The 20,354-nt window shown below is 46.6% G+C and overlaps 1 protein-coding gene across 2 annotated transcripts in view; it reads left to right on the top strand.

Moving 5' to 3' along the window:
* ANXA13 (annexin A13) overlaps positions 1 to 20,354 on the top strand; it is a 56,176-nt gene that overhangs the window by 17,656 nt on the left and 18,166 nt on the right. For both annotated transcript variants that reach the window (XM_060035303.1, XM_060035302.1), the window contains 2 exons: positions 5,556 to 5,631; positions 17,942 to 18,036. In XM_060035303.1, the coding sequence (XP_059891286.1) occupies positions 5,556 to 5,631; positions 17,942 to 18,036 (171 nt within the window). The remainder of the gene's footprint in view (positions 1 to 5,555; positions 5,632 to 17,941; positions 18,037 to 20,354) is intronic.

The raw sequence follows: 20,354 nt of genomic DNA, 5'->3' as shown, positions 1-20,354 counted from the left end.
TTGCTGTGAGTTGGAGGCAGATTTCTTGAAACCCCCTTTCGATCTTAAGAGTTAAGCCTCCCTTGAACTGTGCTGGGTCAGAAGCCTTTGGGCAGGTGTCTGCCTGGGGGTATCAGATGCGGAGCCGCGCCTCTTCCTGGGCTGTTGATGTGCTGAAGCTGACACATCCCTGAGTCATTTCGGAGTGGGTGTTTTCAACATTCTTTCTGCCCCGGTGACCCTGCTTCCTAGGCTCCTAAAATTTCAGTTTATTTTCTTGCATCCTCCCTCCAGAAAAAAATGGTTCATTCGTTTCCTTGTTTTAAACGGAAGAACATGAAAACACAGAAAAGTGACATGTAGACGCACTAGAAGGAAGAAAAAACCAGAAAAGCTCCCAGCGTAGTCATGCACCAGGCAGTGCCCTCTGTAGAGTTAGAGTATTGGTTTCATTTTGAGCCTGACACACCAGCTTGATGGCCAGCGCTGCACCCACCTTGTATCTCAATGGGACCCTCACACCCAGGGGTGCAAATTAGCACACTGGCCAGAATATGGTGTTGCGGTGTCAGCCCAGATCACCTGGACTCCACAGAGCCTGAATTTTTAACCATTTTACTGCCCTGGGTGAAATGCATGCCTGGATCCCAACTGCAGGCGATGAATGAAAAACTGATCCTCAGAGTGCCATTTACAAGGTGAAAACCCCTCAGGCAATATTCTGGAAAGGTCCTCACTGATCTGCCTTCAACAAATATTGTTTACATTTATTGAGCACGTGCCCTCTGCTAGGCCTCATTTTAGATGTTTTGCATGAATGACTTCATTGAAACTCTCACAAGAGACCTATGAGATAGGGGGTATTATTATCCGCATTTTGCCATGAGGCAACCACAGCACAGAAAGGTTCCCAAACTTGCCCGAGGTCACAGAAGCAATAAGCAGTACCGCTCGGATTCAAATCTAGTCTGACGAGAAACCTATGTTCTTAAAGTTGACTATTATATCCTCGGTGGCTACCTATTATAAACATGGTGTCTGGGGCATTGCGAGATAGATAACAGATGGATAGATGGATAGATAGATAAATAGATAGATGATAGAATCTCACAATATCAAGTTTGGAAGATGTCTGTTTATTTCTATATTTGTCAAGTCAAAATACGCAGAATCAAAACCCTAAATATCACTACAAGACAAAACCCAAGAGTTGGCCCAAAGGAGCAGAGGCAGGACAAGCTTGCCTGTGGTTCCTCTAAATATCTGGCACTGGAAATGTTATCTCACATAAGCCTCAGATCTCAGAAGGCAGACACTGCCCCCATTTTACAGATGAGGAAATGGTGGCCTAGAGTTTAAATGGCCCAACTTTACATGACTGCTGAGGGGCAGGACCACATTCAAACTTAGATCCACGTGGGCTCAAACCCAGATTCTGTAATCATTTTTTTTTTTTTTTTTTTTGCGGTACGCGGGCCTCTCACTGCTGTGGCCTCTCCTGTTGCGGAGCACAGGCTCCGGACGCGCAGGCTCAGCAGCCATGGCTCACGGGCCCAGCCGCTCCGCGGCATGTGGGATTCTCCCGGACCGGGGCACGAACCCGTGTTCCCCTGCATCGGCAGGCAGACTCTCAACCACTGCGCCACCAGAGAAGCCGTGTAATCATTTTTATTAACATCTAACATGTCTTTTTTAATGTGTCTTCTGAGTGTCAATGAAAATGCTGTTTAAAAAAAACCAAACCAAACCAAAACAAAACCAAAAGAAGGAATGTTGCCCCCTCTCTTCTACACCTTGTAGTTGAGAGCAGGCGAACTATCCATTTATTGGTCTCAACCCTCTGTCCCCATCCTGGAGTCCCCTGCACCCCCGTGTTGTGTCTGACTCACGTTCCCGCAGACCTGCTTTATATGGAAGTTCTGTTCAGCGGCCTCAGGTTTCAAACACAAAATCTCCTGATGGGCAAACAGGCCCGAGGCCCCGAAGTCAGCTGCCTGGCCCGCTAACAATGAACAATGGAGGTAGAATGTCCTCTCCGTGTATATTCCCGAGAAATTTGTTACCCAGATCATTGGAACGAGCCAAGGACACCCCTTGCATCAACACTGGCCATCGCTGATGAATGCAGCCATTGTAGACACAGTCCCAGCCATGCCGAGGGGAAGATTCCTTCCACACAGACTGTTTTCTTTCTTTCTTTCCTTTTTAAATCATGTCACATGGTTCCTTCCCTCTGACATCAAATATCCTGCTGTTACTAGGAACAAGCTGGAATTCTCTTCTGATAAGGAAAGCTAACCAACAAGGCTAAGAGTCATTCATTCCTAGAAGGGGACGGTGACTTCAACCTGCCCTGCTGAGGGCCATGCATCTGATATAGACTTCTACGCTGCATTATTTGTAAAGCAAAAAAAGGAAAAAATTAAGTCTCAATATCATCTTTATTCCTAACATGGGGTTCAACACTCTCCCACTGCACCCCACGCCACCCCACCAGACATTACTATTATTTTGGACTAAAAGACATTTATTTTTACTCATTTTTTGGCCTTGGATAAACAAACTGGACATGTTCGGAGGGTACTTTTCCCATCCCTCCGCTCTTATAACTCTATGATATTTGTATCATGGAACCATCTTGCTAAAACAGAGAGGGAATGTCATTTCATACCTGACAGTCAGACAGTCCTGGTTCGAGCCCTGGCTCCGATTCAGCCGTTACCCAGCCGGGTGATCTTAACCAAGTCTCCTCATGGCTTCTGCAAGCCCTGACAGCATCTTTGAGCAAATGAGGAAAAAGTATTCCTCTGGGGGAGAAGCAGTCCTGCCAGCACAGAGCTCGGCAAGTGTATCCCCAGCAGGACCCAGCTCCCACTGCCCTCAGGCCGGGCATAACCTGAACAGCCATTCACAAGTTCACAGCCATTCTCTTTTCCAACTTGTCAGTTGTGAAGTGGGATAGATAATAAGTCCACCAAACTCTTGTACCGATGAGGCTAAAATGACACACAGAATAGTTTATGAAGCCTGTCACGAGATTTCTGCAGCTCCGGTTTTACTCTACCTCACTTCCTAGGTCTCACCTAATACTCCTGATGAAAAGCAAAGACACAATTTACTTCTTTGAGATTGCTACTTCCCACACTCCCACACCCCGAGAACCAGCCCTTTTAGAATGTGATCAAAAGGCAGGGTGGGCTTGGTCAGTGTGCAGCCTGTGCAGCTGCACCGGGCCCCACGCTCAGAAAGGCCTTGCTCTTCGTTTAATGCTCTGATGTCACCATCTTGAAATTCTTAATTATTTTTGAACAAGGAGCCCTACACTTTCATTTTCCACTGAGCCCCACAAATTACATCTCTGGTCCTCCCAACAAGCCTTCAGAAGCACCAGATAGCCTTCTTACAGCCCACAAAAGATTGGGAAAGGAACGTGGGACACGCCATCGCTCTGCCGAACGTGAAGGCCCCAGTCATAATTAGAGTGTGAGGCAGGATGGTGCACGGGACCCAAGAGCATGAGCTTTAGGAGGTAGACTGAGCTGGTGCAAACCTGCATCCTGCAAGACCACAGACAAATTCCCTAACCTGCCTGAATCCAGGCTTCCCCCTCTGTAAAGCAGACAACAAATGCCTGCTCTTCCCTGTGAATAATGAAGAAAGGTCTGTCAATGAAGAAGTTGTCTAGCACATGGCGGGTGCTCAACAAATGTGAGCCCCTCTCCCAGCTTGTTTCAGGAATGGATACTTCAAGATGGGCCAATGGACCACGTTCCAAAAGGCAGTGGGGTGATGGGGGCCCTGAGATCCCTTTGGCACTTAAGATTGTATGATTCTCCATTAACCAAAACCTAGAAGCCAGCCTTCCTCCAGTCCATAGTTATTCAACCTCAATCTTTCTCTCTCTCTCTCTCTCTCTCTCTCTCTCTCTCCATTTCCACCCTTCTTGTCTTTGCTTTGCTTCATTCTGAACCCATGCTTCCTTCATGTAGTGGACAGCATGGCTGCCAACAGCCCTAGACTCACACTCTGTTGGCTTAGCAAACCCAGCAGGGAGAGACATCTCTCTCTCAATATCTATATATCAACCCAGGGAAAACTCTAATTGACCCTGCTTGGATTACATCCCCACTCCTGAACCAGTCACTAGTGCCAGAGTGACAGGGTGTGTGTCCACCCAAGGGCAGGACGACGGGGCTCAAGCTTCATGACTGACATCCCCCCGTGAGACCACATGAAATGGGGGAGGGGAAGTCCCCCAAAGGACGTAGGGATACCAGGCAGATAAATGCCACTCGTCCTCTGTGCTTTATGTGGTTTACTGCTCATTCGCAATAGGTGCCCAGAGAAATAAGGGGAGGGACAGGGAAATCGGGGAGTGTAGACAGTAGCACTTAAACCAGCCTTCACTGAAGGATGGGAAATAAGTGGCATATGTCATCAAAGACCATCTCTGTGAGGAAAGACAAAGACAAAGAGAAAACACAGGGTGTGTTCAAAGCTACTCGTTGCATGACTGCAACTAACCTCACATCTTTAAATTTTTTTTTTTTTTTTGTGGTATGTGGGCCCTCTCACTGTTGTGGCCTCTCCCGTTGCAGAGCACAGGCTCCGGACACGCAGGCTCAGCGGCCATGGCTCACGGGCCCAGCCGCTCCGCGGCATGTGGGATCCTCCCAGACCGGGGCATGAACCCGTGTCCCCTGCATCGGCAGGCGGACTCTCAACCACTGTGCCACCAGGGAAGCCTACATCTTATAAATTTTTAATAGCCATGCATTGATTTTTATACTTACCTTTTGTTTAGGCAAGCAACACTGGTTTTCCACTTCAGTGCTAATAGAAAGTTTCTTTTTGAAAAATAACTTTAAGCGAAAACAAAGTAGGTCAATTGAAAGAAAAATAATAAGCAAATAATAATAATGTAGACATAGATAGCTGTGGACATTCAGTGCATGTATTATGCCAATGACTGAAGTATGGGAAACATTAGTATATATACAGAACTTTTTCTCCCCAAGGAGCGGTAAAAACCAATAACTCTGCTATTGCTGGTCCATAGGTTTATCTCTGGCAAACTAAATATTATGTCTCTCATTGTGTGAATGGTAAAGCTTTTAGCCCAGATTGTCAAATGGATCTGTAATAAGATCCTAGAATCCTCAGCTTCTGGCCAAGAACACCTATTCTCTAGACATATTGTGTCTCGTGGCGAAGGTTGAAAACCAGCATTCCAGGACATTGGTCCACTGTATTACTCTCTGTTTCAGAGACAGACACACAAAGGTGGGGTTAATATGAAAATCACTTCTCCCCGAGCTGGCCGGGCTGATTGTCCTTGAGAACAGAGGGGGCCATTCTCCGTGGTCATCCAAGTCCGGCTGGCTCCAGGGAGCACCAGCCATCTCTCTGGGGCCAGAGTTTCCCCAGCTGATTTCCACATGTACCCATGTGTAAAGCGGCGGCTGGTCCCTCGTTTGGATGACTGCTTGGTCTTCCCGTTAGCTGCCAACTTCAGCCAGAGATAATTATTAAATGCCTATATTGTCCACTCAACCTTTTCAATTATTTTTTTCTAGGCCAAAGCGAAAGTTCTTCAGGGTTTTGATGCTGATCAAGATGCCAAAAAGCTGAACAAAGCCTGCAAAGGAATGGGTATGAAAGATACTTTGTTTGCTAATTTACTACTGAAGTTGATTAAACTTGATCTCATGTCCAAGTTTCCCACGATCTTAGGAAGATGACCTCCCACTTATCTCGTATCTTCCAAGCTAAGTTGATCACTTTTAAGGTTCCCTTTATAAAAGTTCCCAAAGTTATAAGCAGGTCCTATTACTTGTCAGGATTCAACATAATAGCTAGAAATTTAATATTATGACATTTAATTTGAACTTGAGTTGGGGGAAACTTCATGAGAAGTGTCATTCATACAATTCTAATGTCATCTAAACCCGCTGATGCCTTTTATGGGAGTCGGTAGGGAATCAGGGCTGATGAGAACTGGATTAGGGACCTGGAAGCTGTATCTACGAGCAGAGCAAGTGGAGATGAAACTGTGGCCGAGGTTGAGAATCAAGAGGCAACACTGGAGCAACTATTTACATCCAGGCCTAAGTGCATGGCCAAGGATGGGAGACTAAGCAAGAGATCAGGAGTCAGGTAAACCCAGGAACAAGGTGAGATGAGGGAGGGAGCGTCTAGGGCTAGGGCCATGAAAAGAGGCTCTGGAACCCAAGGAAGTCACTGATAAAACAAGGTTCTAGTCCCAGAAGCTTGGAAGAAGGTGGAATTTGAAGCTCAGATAGAAGGATTTACCTTGAGTGGGAGGGCGGAGGGGAGGGAGGGAAGACTGAGTGCAGAAATAGATACATTCATGGGTGTTGTAAGAGGAGAAGGGTGAAGGCAGTCATACCTAGTAATGGGACATGGCTCCATGAGTGTGAGGCAAAGTTATCTGCTAAAGACGTGGGTTTGACAATGGAGTATGGAGTTTGGGTGATAATTTGGAATACTAGCTCTTGAGTGGAAAAGAAGGCGGAGGTGGCCAGTATCGACTTCTCATGCTGAGAGCCCTACTGAATAAGAGAAGAAAAAGGAGGAGGCCAAAGAACAAACTTACCTGTCTTCAATGGTATCTTAAGTTCTGGAACTGTACAGAAAAGGCAGCTTTACAATAATAGGTAATGTTTATTGAACTCTTTTGCCATACATTTTGCATGCATTACTTCATTTGACAATAGCAAACCTCATTTAATTCTAATTTTCCAGATGGTTAAAGTGAGGCTCAGAGGGGCTAAATGACTTGTCCAGACTCACACATCTAGTGAGTAAGTGCTCAGGCCAGCATTAAGCCCAGGCAGGAGTTAATTTCCTGCTCTTGACCACCAGCTGATGACCTTCCTAGCTTAGGGCAGCTTTCATCTCCATGGGGGCCTTCAGAGCTCTTTAACACACATCTCACATTCACTCAACAAAGCAACAAACACTTATTAAGCACCTTCTGGAGGGTCACGTGTGACATGTTTAGGGACCTGCACTTTATTCTGAAACAAGGTGGAATCAAGCAAGAATTCATCTGGAAAGCAACATAGAGAGTTGATGGGAGGACGGTGGGAAGGGAGATAGGGGGACAAGTTCGGAGGTGACCAGGGGACAGATGATGAGGCTGCTGGGCAGTGAGTACAGACAAGAAGGAAAAGATTTGAGGCATTAATGGTCAGACACCACAGGGGTTGGTCACAGACCAGTCGGCGTGCGAGGTACAGTGAGAAGTCAGAAAGAACCCCCAGGTTTCTGTCTCAGGGAACGAGATAGGTGTTATCATTCATCAAGAAAAGGAGTATAAAAGGAGCCCCCAGTGTGCTGGTGAACGTGTAGGTCTTACTTTAGACATGTTGAATTTAAGTGTCTGAGAAAATCCAGTGGAATGATCCTCGTTAGTAGAAATATGTCTAGAGCCCGGGAGAGAGATGTGGGCAGAGACGGTCGACTTGGGAGACACCAACACGTGGGTGGTGGTTGAAGCTATGGGTGAGGATGCGCCCACCCAGGAAGTCTGTGTAAAGAGAGGAGAGATGCAGGAAATCCCAGCATTTAAAGCAAATGTAAAAGTGAGACCGGGAAGGAGTGGCCAAAGAGACAAGATGGGAAACAGGAGAGAATGTGTCTCCAGAAGTCTCCAAAGGGAAAAGAGAGTTCCCAGAAGAAAGGAGTGGGAACCTGAGGTCAAGTAAGATGAAGAGTGAGAGCTGGATTTTACAGCTAAGAATAAATTGACCATCTCTGCCAGAGTGGTTCTCAGCGGACAGCTGGAAGTAGAAGGCTCACTGCCCTTCACTGGGGTGAGAATGGGGATAAGGTTCTATGCCATCAGAGAAGAGAGAGGTTCACAGCTGGCAGAATGTTGAGGTGACGGGAGACTAGACACATAAAGAGGGAGTCCACTGAAAGGGAGAGCTTGTAAATACAGGAGGGAAAGGGGGTTGCTGACAAAAACAAGATTTTAGAAAGCCTGGAGGAGGGGGAAATTCAAAACACAGACATCAGGATTGACCTTGAATGGAAAGAGGAGGTGCGACTGAGAGCTGGAATTGATACATTCGTGGGAGTAACAGGGGAAGAACGTTGAAGGAGCTCTGGCCGGGCAATGTGACATTGCTCAGTAAGGTGGGAGGCGAGGTTATCTGCTCAAAGTGTTGGGTTTGACGATGTGGTATGAGGTGTGAGTGGTGCTTTGGCATAGACGTTGAGTAGAGATGACCAGGAAATGACTGCTGGTCCCCTGTGAGGTCTCCGTTGCCTAGAGAGACCACGATTTCACGTTGGCTCAGCCCACACGGCTCTGTGATTTTCTCCTGCAGCCTGAAGGGAGGACAGGGGAAATGGATGTTAGGTTGACCCCGGGTTTGCTGATCAGGGGTTCCAGAAGAACAAGAAAGTGAGGGCATTTGAGGGGGGCATTACCTTGGGAGAAAAAAGATAGAGGGACCAAGGGGCAAGGTTGATTAATTTCCTCAACTTTATTTTCTTACATCTACTGGGGAACTTTTAATATTCTAGGCATTGAGCCAAGCACTTTATATACAAAATCTCATTAAGTTATTCTCACAAAAATCCACTTTTCAGATGAGGAAAGAGGCTGTGACAAGTTAAGCAGCCCAAAGCCACAACCCCGTAAGTGGTGAACACTGGGATGGAACCAATTCCTATCATTGCCTGAAGCACAGAGGCAGCGGGTGGGACAGGGCTGAGAAGACATGGCTGGTAGGAGCCATCTCAGTCCACAGGCTGTTGTATTAAATTTTCCTTTTCCTTATCGTGCTGTAATTCACCTAGCATAAAATCCACCCTCTGACGGCGTATAATTTAGTGGCGTTTAGTATATTCACAGGATTGTGTAATCATCACCTCTAATTCCAGAACATTTTCATCACCTAAAAGAAACCCCACATAGATTCACAGCCACTCCCGCTTTATCCTCCCTTCAGGTCCAGTCAATCACTGGTCCACTTTCTGTCTCTATGGAGTCTCTATTCTGGGCGTTTCATGCACCTGGAATTATACAATAGGTGGCCTCTTGCGTCTGGCTTCTTTCACTTGGCGTAATGTTTTATGAAGACAAGTGCCAGATTTTTACTTAGAGGTACATTAGTGCAGATCTACTTTCCTAGGAATGGGTACTGTGGTAGAATAAAGATGGCCATAAACTCTTTGTGTGACTCCAGAGAAAAGAACTGGGATCCACAGCGGAAGTTCTAGGAAGACATCTTTTGCTTCTGTATAAGGAACTATCTAACTATAGAACAGTCTGCCTTGCCCAAGAAATGCTGAAGTCCCAAAGGAGCTGGGGTGGGAGACAATCTGGTAGGAAAGTGGTAGAAGGGATTTCTCCAGAGTAAGTATTGTTGAATAAATGGGTGGGGTGGGACTGGAAATGAAGGATGACAAGCAGGTTGCTTGGTTTGGGGGCATCAGAGGAAAGCTCAGCAGAGAGGAGCTGGTCCTTGCTCACATCCTGGCTAATCCTGTACTCGGACAACAGCTGTTGGGAGGTACGTTTGCCTGCAAGTGTCAGGATGTTTATAGTTCTGAGCTGTGCTGAGCGGCTAGGCCAGCCTCACAGGTGTCTCCCTGCTGCCTCTCGAGTGACGGCCTGGCATCTGGATGTGGGCTGGAGACAGGAGCTGAAGTGGGTGTGGGAATGAGTCAGCTGTGGTTTATGACAAATCCCCAAGCTCTCAGCCACCACACTAGTTTAGTTCGCCAAGCACAGATGGGGCACCTACTGAATGCCAGCCATGCCGTGCACTCCACCCCCTCCTGTGGGTGCGGCCACAAGGCGAGGCCATTCTCGTGCTGGTGACTGTTGAAGAGCCCCTTCTAGGTGCCAAGCTCTGTGCTGGGTACCACACGCACATCACCTGGTGTAACCCTACCAACAACCCTGTAAAGTTGTACTGTAATGACAACAGATGAGAATGCCGAGGCTCAGAGGTTAAATACTTGCCCAAGGTCAAAAAGATATGAGATGAGGGTAGGGTGGTTGCAACCTAGGGCCATCTCGAAAAGATATCATTTGGATGAAGGTCTAGAATTCCCACCTCTACTAATAAGAGCAAGCCCAAGCAGAATCGTACCATTGGCAAAATTCGTCTGCAAGATCTTGTTGCTATACCAGCCCTGCAAGGTCTGGATTTAAATGTCTAGGGCCATGCTGTCCAACAGCCACCAAGGTGAGGCATACAGGTCACTTTTAATATTTTTTTAAACAGACCTCTCTCAAACCGCTTTTTTTTTTGGCCACGAGGCACGTGGGATCTTTGTTCCCCGACCAGGGATCATACCCACACCCCCTGCATTGGAAGCTCAGAGTCTTAACCACTGGACTACCAGGGAAGTCCCTATTTTTAATTTTTGAGAAGCCAATTTTTTTTTAAAATGCTGGTGAAATTAATTATACTTTAGCTAACTCAATACTGTATCAAAAATATCATTTCAACAGATAGTTAATATCAAAGTTATTCATGAGATACTTGACGTCCCGTTTTTTGAATTAAGTCTCCAAAAGACCGTATGTATTCTACACTTGCAGAGCATTTCAACCTGACCAGCCACGCTTTGAGTCCTCAACAGCCACATGCATCCACTGTATCAGGTAGAGTGAGGTCAGAGGTCCTAGGCCTCAAAACGTTCATGTGCACTCCTCAGCCGTTCACCCACCTGTGCAAGTCAAAGTAATAAGAATGCTGTACCATAAAATAACATTTGATTCTTACAAATATCGTAAAACTGACAATTTCCTTGTTTGTGGTTTCTTTGGTGCCCCTGCTTTCCTGGCTCCTAAGTACCTGCTTGGTCTGGGTCTTGGTTAACCCAGAACCCCCGACGCTGACACTGTCAGGAGTTCCTCTCAGGGCTCCATGCCCACCCTGTTGCCCCCATCCCAGCAAGGCCCTTCTGAAGATGACGTGTGGATAGTGTGTGGACCCCAACATTCATTATCCTCTCTCTCTTTTTTTTTTTTTTTCTCGGTACGCGGGCCTCTCACTGTTGTGGCCTCTCCCGTTGCGGAGCACGGGCTCCGGACGCACAGGCTCAGCGGCCATGGCTCACGGGCCCAGCCGCTCCGCGGCACGTGGGATCTTCCCGGACCGGGGCACGAACCCGTGTCCCCTGCGTCGGCAGGCGGACTCTCAACCACTGCGCCACCAGGGAAGCCCCTATTATCCTCTCTGAAATGTAAGAGGATGTTTGTCATTCTCCCTCCGAGAAACACAAAAACAGGGGCTTAGAGGGAAAAGCTGCTATGGAGCTGCTATGGGCAGAGACGGCTGTGGCTAGCTTTGGGGCCTGCTGGGAAGAGGCTCACTCATTAGGCACCAGAGTCCCAGGGGTATCGGGGAGGGAACTTCAAACCCAGAGGTCCCCACCCTGCTGAAACTCAGCTCGGGGTGTTCCCAGAAAATGGCTGGACGAGCCAAAGCCAGGAGGCCCTGCAGCACTCCCGGGGTTGACGGTCACCCAGTTCTGACCTCTACTGTGTAATTACTGCGTCAGATGAACAGTCAGAGCTGAGGTTCCTTCTTTTCTCATTTTTTTTAAAAAGTCTTTCCCAGAACCACTGGGGACTGGCCCTAGTGCCTCAAATCATTGTAAATGTTTACAGGAAATCGTTCCACTGCACCGACTGCTTATATGACACACATACTGTGAAATGTAAAATGAGGTCACTGTTCGGTAAATCGCTTCTCGGTCGGGTAGTGGGAACAGCTCCCTGGATAAACCTGATACCCGGACTCAAAGGGCTCAAGAGAAATCTAGTCATTTCCAGGCTCTCCCCCACCTCCCGGCTGCTGCTGGGACATCCCCAGACTGCTTTGCTTTCTGCTCTCCTTTAAAAAAAAAAACACTCAGGAAGGAAAGTCTAAAAAACCTTATTTTAAAAATTTTAGCTCAATTTTCCTGAATTATGCAGATATGGGTTGACTATAGCGACAGAGTAGAGGATTTCCTATTGGTCCCTGCTACGTGCAGGCCACGTGAGTAGCACAGACAGCTTACAACCATGCAGAGACCAGCTCCATCATAATGCAGTGCAAACTTCTCCATGCATGCAACTCCACATTCGTTCACTCAGCAGGTCAAGTCTGATGAATACTGAGAGCCTTCTCTGGATATTGCAATGAGCAAAGCCCCCTGCCCCCGTGGGACTTGCAGTGTCGGGTGGCAGAGACAGGACAGAGGAGGAGGACAGGTAATGTGAGGGACACCGGCAGGTGTCCCAGAAAAGTCCAGCGAGTTGAGTCCGGAAAGAAGAATGGGAATAAAGGTGAGGGCCGAAGCTAAAGACGTTGCAGGCAGAGGCAAGAGCCCAGGCTGTTATTCTGGATTTGAAGGAGCCTAGGTGGAAAGGTTCAGGCTGATCTGCTCCACAGAAAGGCCACTCTGGAGACTGTGAATGCTGATTGGAAAAGGTGAGAGTAAGACAGGAACACCATCTGGGGATCAGCTCTGGTGAATGATACGACAGAGGTGAGGATGGAGAGCGATGGGTGGGTCTCAGGGCTACCAAGGAGGTGAATGGTGAGGTCTTCGTGGTGACAAATTAGATGTGGGGCGAGGGGAAAGAGAGAGCCAGGGGTGAGCACCCGCACCCCTCCATTCCTGGCTGGCGAATGGGCCACCTGGGAGGCAGGAAGCCTCCTTCCAGAGATGACAACTGTAAGGGTAAAGGTCTGAGATGCGGAGGCCCTAGACCTGGGCTAGAGCAGCCCATGTGAGAAAAAAAAAAGTTGGGGGACTGGATTCAGAGATTTTTTTTTTTTTTCTTTTTTTGCGATACGCGAGCCTCTCACCGCTGTGGCCTCTCCCGTTGCGGAGCACAGGCCCCGGATGCGCAGGCTCAGCGGCCATGGCCCACAGGCCCAGCCGCTCCGCGGCACGTGGGATCCTCCTGGACCAGGGCACGAACCCGCGTCCCCCGCATTGGCAGGCGGACTCTCAACCACTGCGCCACCAGGGAAGCCCCAGAGATTTTTTATGAGAAAAAGAAATCCCTTTTGAGGTGAGATTTCTGGCACTCCCCTGGTTAAAAAGAAACAATGTCACAGAGGAAGTAACTGGATACACAGTACGCAGGTGAGGCTACAGGAGGAAATGAAGAGGAAGGACAGAAGTAAGTGCTGGAAGTGAGCCGGAATGAGGCAGGCAACGAATGCTGACTATTTTTGCAAGTGAACTCATCCTAGAATTTTCTGTTTCTCCAACTGGAATCAGAGAGCTAGATCTTCCCAGAACCGTAAAGGTGGAACTAGTCCTTGAGACTAGGTGAACAGTCCACAGACACAGAGCTGGTGGCTGTCCCAGGAGCAGCGCACAGCTCTCTCACCCCTGGGTCAGAGCAGTCTTTCTAAGTCCCAGCACTGGCTTTCCAAACATGGCATTGAGGGCTGGGGCCAGAGTCAAACGCTTGAAGTCTTTGGCAACACCCCTTTTTCTTCCCTTCCGCATCTCCAGCCAGGTCCCCCTTCAGCCCTTCCCGCAACCTTGACCCAGATTTCTCCTGTTCCCAACCCGTCTATCAAAATGCATCTGCCCCGTGTTTTGTTCCTTCAGGATCCTGATCTCTCAGCGGAACAGGAGCTAATGTACAAGTCCAACCAATTCAATTCCACTGAAAAATTGCCAAGTGTGCTATTTACAGGCAGCAGACATTGAGAGGAGGGCCAGGAACAGGCTAATGTAGGAAATCTCCAGACTTTGGGCTGTGAAGAGGGTTTTTTTAATTCCTTTCTTGAAGTCTTGAGATACTGCTGAGGACAGTGGATGGACTGGCTTCCTAGGGCTGCCATAACAAAGTACCACACACTGGGTGTCTTTAAACAGACATTTATTGTCTCTCAATTCCGGAGGCCAGGAGTCTGAAACCAAGAAGCCAGCAGGCCATCCTCCCGCAAGGTGCTAGGGAAGGACCATTATAGGCCTCTCTTCTAGCTTCTGGTAGCCGCAGGCGTTCCCTGGCTTGTAGATGCACCACTCCAATCCTCTGAACTCACACGGAGTTCTCCTGTGTCCCTTCACACCATCTCCCTCTGTGTGAGTCTCTCTCTGTGCCCAAATTGACACTTTTTATAAAGACACCAGTTATATTGGATTAGGTCCCACCCTAATGATTTCATTTTCACTCGATTACTTACATACCTTAGAATGTGACCTATTTCCAAATAAGGTCACACTCTAAGGTACTGGGGGTTAGGACTTCAATGTATTTGGGGGAGACACAATTTAACACATAATAGTAGGTGTCCCGCAACAGCCAGGTTACAAGAGAGGAGTCAGATGGGAGGTCTGCTAGTGCCAGGATGGACAAAGTGATAATATTCGAACAGCTTTACTATTGTCTAGATACGAATTTTTAGAGTCTCTGTCTCATCCTCTCACAGCCCCTATGCGATCAGATTGTCATAACTTCCTTCTACCAGAGAGTAAAAGTGAGATTTGGAGCAGCACTGCCCAAAAGAAACATAATGCAAGCCACACATGGAATTTCCAAATTTCCAGAAGCCACATTTTTTAAAAGTAAAAAGAAACAAGTGAAATTAATTTTAATAATATATTTTGTTTAACTAAAGACATTAACATGTAATCAGTATAAAAATTATTGAGATAGTGCTTCCCTGGTGGTGCAGTGGTTAAGAATCCGCCTGCCAATGCAGGGGACACGGCTTCAAGCCCTGGTCCGGGAAGATCCCACATGCCGCAGAGCAACTAAGCCCGTGCGCCACAACTACCGATCCTACGCTCTAGAGCCCTCCAGCCACAACTACTGAAACCCGCGTGCCTAGAGCCCGTGGTCTACAAGAGAAGCCGCCGCAATGAGAAGCCTGCGCACCGCAACAACGATCCAATGCAGCCAAAAATAAATCAATAAAACAAATAATTTTTAAAAAATTAAAAAAAATTATTGAGATATTCTACACCCTTTTTTTACACCAAGTCTTTAAAATCCAGTATGCATTTCACAAAAACACATAACTATTAAAACCTTAAACGGTCCTAAAATGATCTTTCATTCCTTCAGTGGTATGCATAGTACCACACCCTAGAAGAGCAGATCTGACAGGCAAGACGGACCCAACAGCCCCACTCACCCAAGGAAGACGGCAGTACGTGGCACCTAATAGTACACACTACCTTTCAGTGACCACTCCCTATGGCCTAGGTACCAAGCTTGGAATGTCACATACATGCAATCTTATGTATATATTATATATATATAATCTGATGAAAGCTTACCTAACATGCAGTGACTCTAGAGATATATAAGCAATGCTCTTTAGAGGAACGGCGGGAGCAGAAATGTAATGTTTCAGGATTTCTGAAAGTGCCTGACCTACCGACAAATGTGGCTCTGGTGAGGTGAGTGAGGCTGGGTGCGTTTGTGTGCAGAGATGGGTCTAGAAGAGCAGTTTGAGACCGTGCTTCAGGAAGTCTCAATGTCACACTAAGGAACAATGATTTAGTTCTGGAAATCATGAAGCATCACTAGAGGTTTTAAAATTAGGGAGTGAAATGAGCACACGCGTACTTCCAGATGATGATTCTGACGGCAGTGTGGAAGGCAGGCTGCAGAGACCAGAGCCTGGTGTCAGGGAGGATGAAAACCAGCAGGCCTGTTACGCAGGGGCAGGGGGAATGAAGAGGGCGGAGTCATCTCGTAGCTGAGACAGATGGGCGTGGCGGTGTCGGAAAATAAAAGAAACGGAAGGTGGGCCCTCAAAAGGGACTTTGGATTTTCTAATTCAGGTGATGCCACACACTGAGATGAAATTAACGGGGTGGGGAGTGGATTCAAGGATAGACGGGATGAGCTCTGCTTTAGCTCCGTGGGGAATTGAAAGGCCTTGGGATCTCCATGGGAAGCTGGCCACAGGCAGCTGGAAATAAGATCTAAACTCAGGAAGGGTAAGGGCTGGAGGTGCTAGTTTAGGATTCATCAGCCAAAGGGCAATGGTCACGGGTTGGGGTGGGGGGAGTGATGGCAATTAGCAAGGAGACCTGGCAGCTGAGTGTAGAGGGCAGGTAGAAGAAGGGCTGATGAAGGATGCTGAGAGGGAGATGGTCGAGGGGCTGAAGGGAGGAACGGAGGACAGAGGCAAAGCACTCAAGCAGAGAACAGTCGACAAATTCCAATACTGCCGAACAGTAATGTACATGCGGGAACTAAGAAGAGGGTCTGAGCTGTGCCTCAGTTTCCTCCTCTGTAACTATGAGTTGGAGCCAGAAGGCTTCTGATGCTCCTTCCAGCTCAGTCACTGGGGTGACAGCCCAGGGACAGTGGCCTCAGCACAAGTCTTGCCTGGATCTGAGGCAGCCCTGGGGCACTTGGTCATGTATGCTCCCCGGTGTCCCAGTACCCATGTGCACCTCAGGGCAACCATGGACCCCTACTTGGATTTCATTCTCACAATAGCCTTGTCTATTATCACCCCCATCTTATAGGTGGGAAAACTGAGGCTTGGTGAGGCTAATTATTTGCCTGATGTCATAGGGTTTAAGGGATTTGAATCCAGCCCCAAGAAACTGAATTCAGGGTTCGCTGATCAAATAGTCTTTCTCACCCTCACACCTGCGACACCTGGGTCATCTTTCCAATCCTGTCTCCAGGTTCAAAAAATGATACGCTCCCCTTCTTTCTTAGTCATTATCATTTCAGTGCTGATCAAATACCTACAATGAACAAGTATTACTATGAACATCAGGGGAAAAATCGTTTTAGGAAGAGTGTGATTCAAAAGAGTTTAAAGGGGAACTGCCCCACATGCTCCCAATTAGGACTTCTCTCCTGAGATTAACAAGTTTATGGTTGGGCTTGATACTATAGCAACTTGGGTCTATATCTTTTTTTTTTTTTGCGGTACGCGGGCCTCTCACTGTTGCAGCCCCTCCCGTTGCGGAGCACAGGCTCCGGACGCGCAGGCTCAGCGGCCATGGCTCATGGGCCCAGCCACTCCGCGGCATGTGGGATCTTCCCGGACCGGGGCACGAACCCGTGTCCCCTGCATCGGCAGGCGGGCTCTCAACCACTGCGCCACCAGGGAAGCCCTGGGTCTATATCTTAATCTCTTCCACTCCATTTTAAGTACCTGCAGACCAAGGAACATACCATATTTTTTTTTTTTACAGTTTTTTTGAGGTATAAGTCACACACCATACAATTCACCCATTTAAAGTGTTCAATTCAGTTGTTTTTAATGTATTCACAGAAATATGAAACCATCACCACAATTTAGAACATTTTCATCACTTTAAAAAGAAACCCTCTACACTTTAGTTATCACACCTCTGCCCACCCCCTCCCCAGCCACTGTTCTACTTTCTGTCTCTATAGATTTCCCTATTCCGGACTTCCATATGAATGGAATCATAATATGTGGTCTTCTGTGATTGGCTTCTTTCACTTAGCAAAATGTGTTTAAGGTCCATCGCATTCATACTGTAGAATGTGTCAGTACTTCATTCCTTTTTCTGGCCAAGTAATATTCCACTGCATGGATATAGCACCTTTTAATTATCCACTGTCCACTGATGGACATTCAGGTGGTTTGCACATTTTGACTATTATGAATGATGCTGCTATGAACATCTGAATACAAGTTTTGTGTAGACATAAGTTTTCATTTCTCTTGCATTTATGCCAAGGAGTGAAATTAAGGAATAGACCATATTCGTTCCTCTTTCCGCTACAATGCCTAGCGTTGTGCTTCAGGCAGTGTGAGGCCTCAGTGGATATTTGTCAAGTGAGTGAAAAGAATACAGTTCTCAGCATAAGATATTAAAGCCAAAGGGTCCACCTAGGTTCCACCAAAGCCTGTGACCACCACCCTGGCTTCCCCAGATTGACTAAAATAAACGTCCATCTTGTTTCTTGCTCACTGTGATTTTGCCTCTTTCTCCTGCACTTCAGGAACTGATGAAGCCACCATCATTCAAATCCTATCAAGCAGGACATCGAATGAGAGGCAACAAATAAAACAAAAGTACAAGACAACGTATGGCAAGGTGACGCCGAGGGTCCTCGGCCGTGTGCGCACGGCCTTGGTCTTGACTGTCTCTTCTGCTTCTTTTATGTTCCCAAGACAGTGAGGACTACCCTTAAAGCTTTATTGAATTAGCCCAAGAGAAACAAAATGAAACAACCATTTAAAACTTTAATTGACTTCAGAAAAACTGAAATGGCCTTGTTAACAGCCTGTAAAATCAATACTGGTTAACTCATTATTTTTCCAATTGACTTCTTTTTAAGTTGATTCCTCAGTCTTTTTTCCCACTCATTTGGATTAATTCCACATATTAACTTATAGATAGGCCAGGGATTTGAAAACCAGTTTTCACAGGTGGGTCTTTATGTAAGAATTCTTCATTTATTCAGGTGTCTTCAAGAATGATATATTCTTCATAAGTGATTGTTACAAAAACTAAAAAACCAAAACCAAAAAACCCTCCATTTCGTTAAGCATCAACGCCTTTTTCTTTCTTTGCGTATCTTTTCTTTCATTCTTCTTGTTGATGGTGTTACATTTAGAAATCTTTAAGAATGCATTAGGCTTTCTGTTTTCTTTATTAATATAGCATGAACACGATCTGACATTTTCTTAATGTCATTAGAATTATCAGTTTGCCAAATAAATATGAATTATTATGCTGCATTCTAATCCAAATTTATACTTCCTTTACAGTTTCAGTAACTCTATGTATAAATAGATATAGAGATAGAGGTGGATTTTCTTACTTATTTGTCACTGGGGAAGCAACAATCTCTCTAGGCCTTGGTCTCCTCACAAAATGAAAATGGTAATTTGCCTCCCTTCTCAGGCTGCTGTGAGAATCAAGCAGGGTAATGCTGGCGCCTACCAGTAAAGGGAGGCTGTGATAGGTGTGATTGTCTCCACCTTACAGAGAGAAAAAGTGGAGCGCATCTGTTTAAATGACTCATGCAAAACCACACACTTAGTAGGAAAAAGAACCAGCATTCAAATCTAAGTCTTCCATCTCCAGGGCCAGCCTCCACTCCTGAAGAATCCATTGCCATGAGAGGAGCTGTTTATTTATACATTAAACAGTCCAGACAGCTGTGCTTTTGTAGTTCTTCTGCTTCCCTCTTCACAATCAGGCTTGTCGATGTCACTCATTGATGACCTTGGTGAAAATAAGTGCAGCTTCAGTTCAGCTGCATTTAATTGAATTGAATGACATTGAACTTTCATCCTTGTCAGCGCGCCTGACTATAGCATCCTCTCAAGTGCTGTGTCTACTTATATCCTACCGATACGGAAAGTCAGATACAGGCATCTTAAGCTTTGGTGTAAAATAAAATAAGTGTAAATGGGTTCAAAGTGAGGACTCAGGGGCTCTGTTGCACAAAACTCTGCAACACCTACATCTGCCAATCATTTGCTTACTTTCCAATTCTCAGCTGTGTTTCAAACAGCTGGAACTGCCAAAGAGGTGATCGAGAATCATATCACAAAGCTAGAAGACATTAGAGACAATCAAATCTAAAGTCAGCTGAGCTCCAAAGAGAATAAGTATCCCAAGGTGACACAGCTAGTTAGCAGGAAACCAGGATTAGAGCCGAAGAATCCTGAGCTGGCTCCTAGGTCCAAACAGAATGTAAACACACAAGGATTTGTTTTCAACCTTGTGACGTACGAGAGCAGCCAGCTGGGATTTCTCTTCTCTACGGTTCTATATAATGCCCATCTGACTTGGAAAAATATTTCCAGTCTTCAGGTTGATCCACACCAGAGTACTGACCAAAGGCCTGTCTTCACAAGATCAGGTTAGATGCAGCAGCTGCCATGGGGTGGGGCCAGTAATATCACAACCTGCTATTAAGACTGCAGATCCCAGGACCTTGGACAAAAATCTTCTGGGATTTTCCTCCCAGGTCTGGAGCTCAGAGGTTCATTTGAGAAATAGTTGATTTGCCTTCTCTCTGAAAGTTCCTTTCAACATGAAATAATCATCATCATCACTTATTGAACATTGAAAATGTGCCAGGCACTGTGTTCAGTGTTTACAAGGACTGTCTTATTTAATTCTCCCAACAACCTTAAGAAGTAAGTCTTATTATTCTTCCCATTTTTCAGAGAAGGAAACTGACAGTTGGTGAAATTAAGCACATTTCCCAGGTCGCAGAGCTACGTGACTGTGTTGTTAGACATCATGCCATGGTGCTGAGTAGCCAGGCCCACCCCATGCTGTAATTTGGTCTATCGGCTTCCAGTCTGACCCACACGGGGCTGTCTCTGTGTGAAGGTCCTTGCTCTGAGGTCCTGCATTTAACTTGGGACATTGATGACTCTAGTTGGACTGAA

Source organism: Delphinus delphis, chromosome 17, assembly GCF_949987515.2.
Source record: "Delphinus delphis chromosome 17, mDelDel1.2, whole genome shotgun sequence".
Lineage (NCBI taxonomy): Eukaryota > Metazoa > Chordata > Mammalia > Artiodactyla > Delphinidae > Delphinus > Delphinus delphis.
The sequence above is the reverse complement of the archived record's forward strand: the minus strand, read 5'-3'. Positions and strand labels throughout refer to the sequence as shown.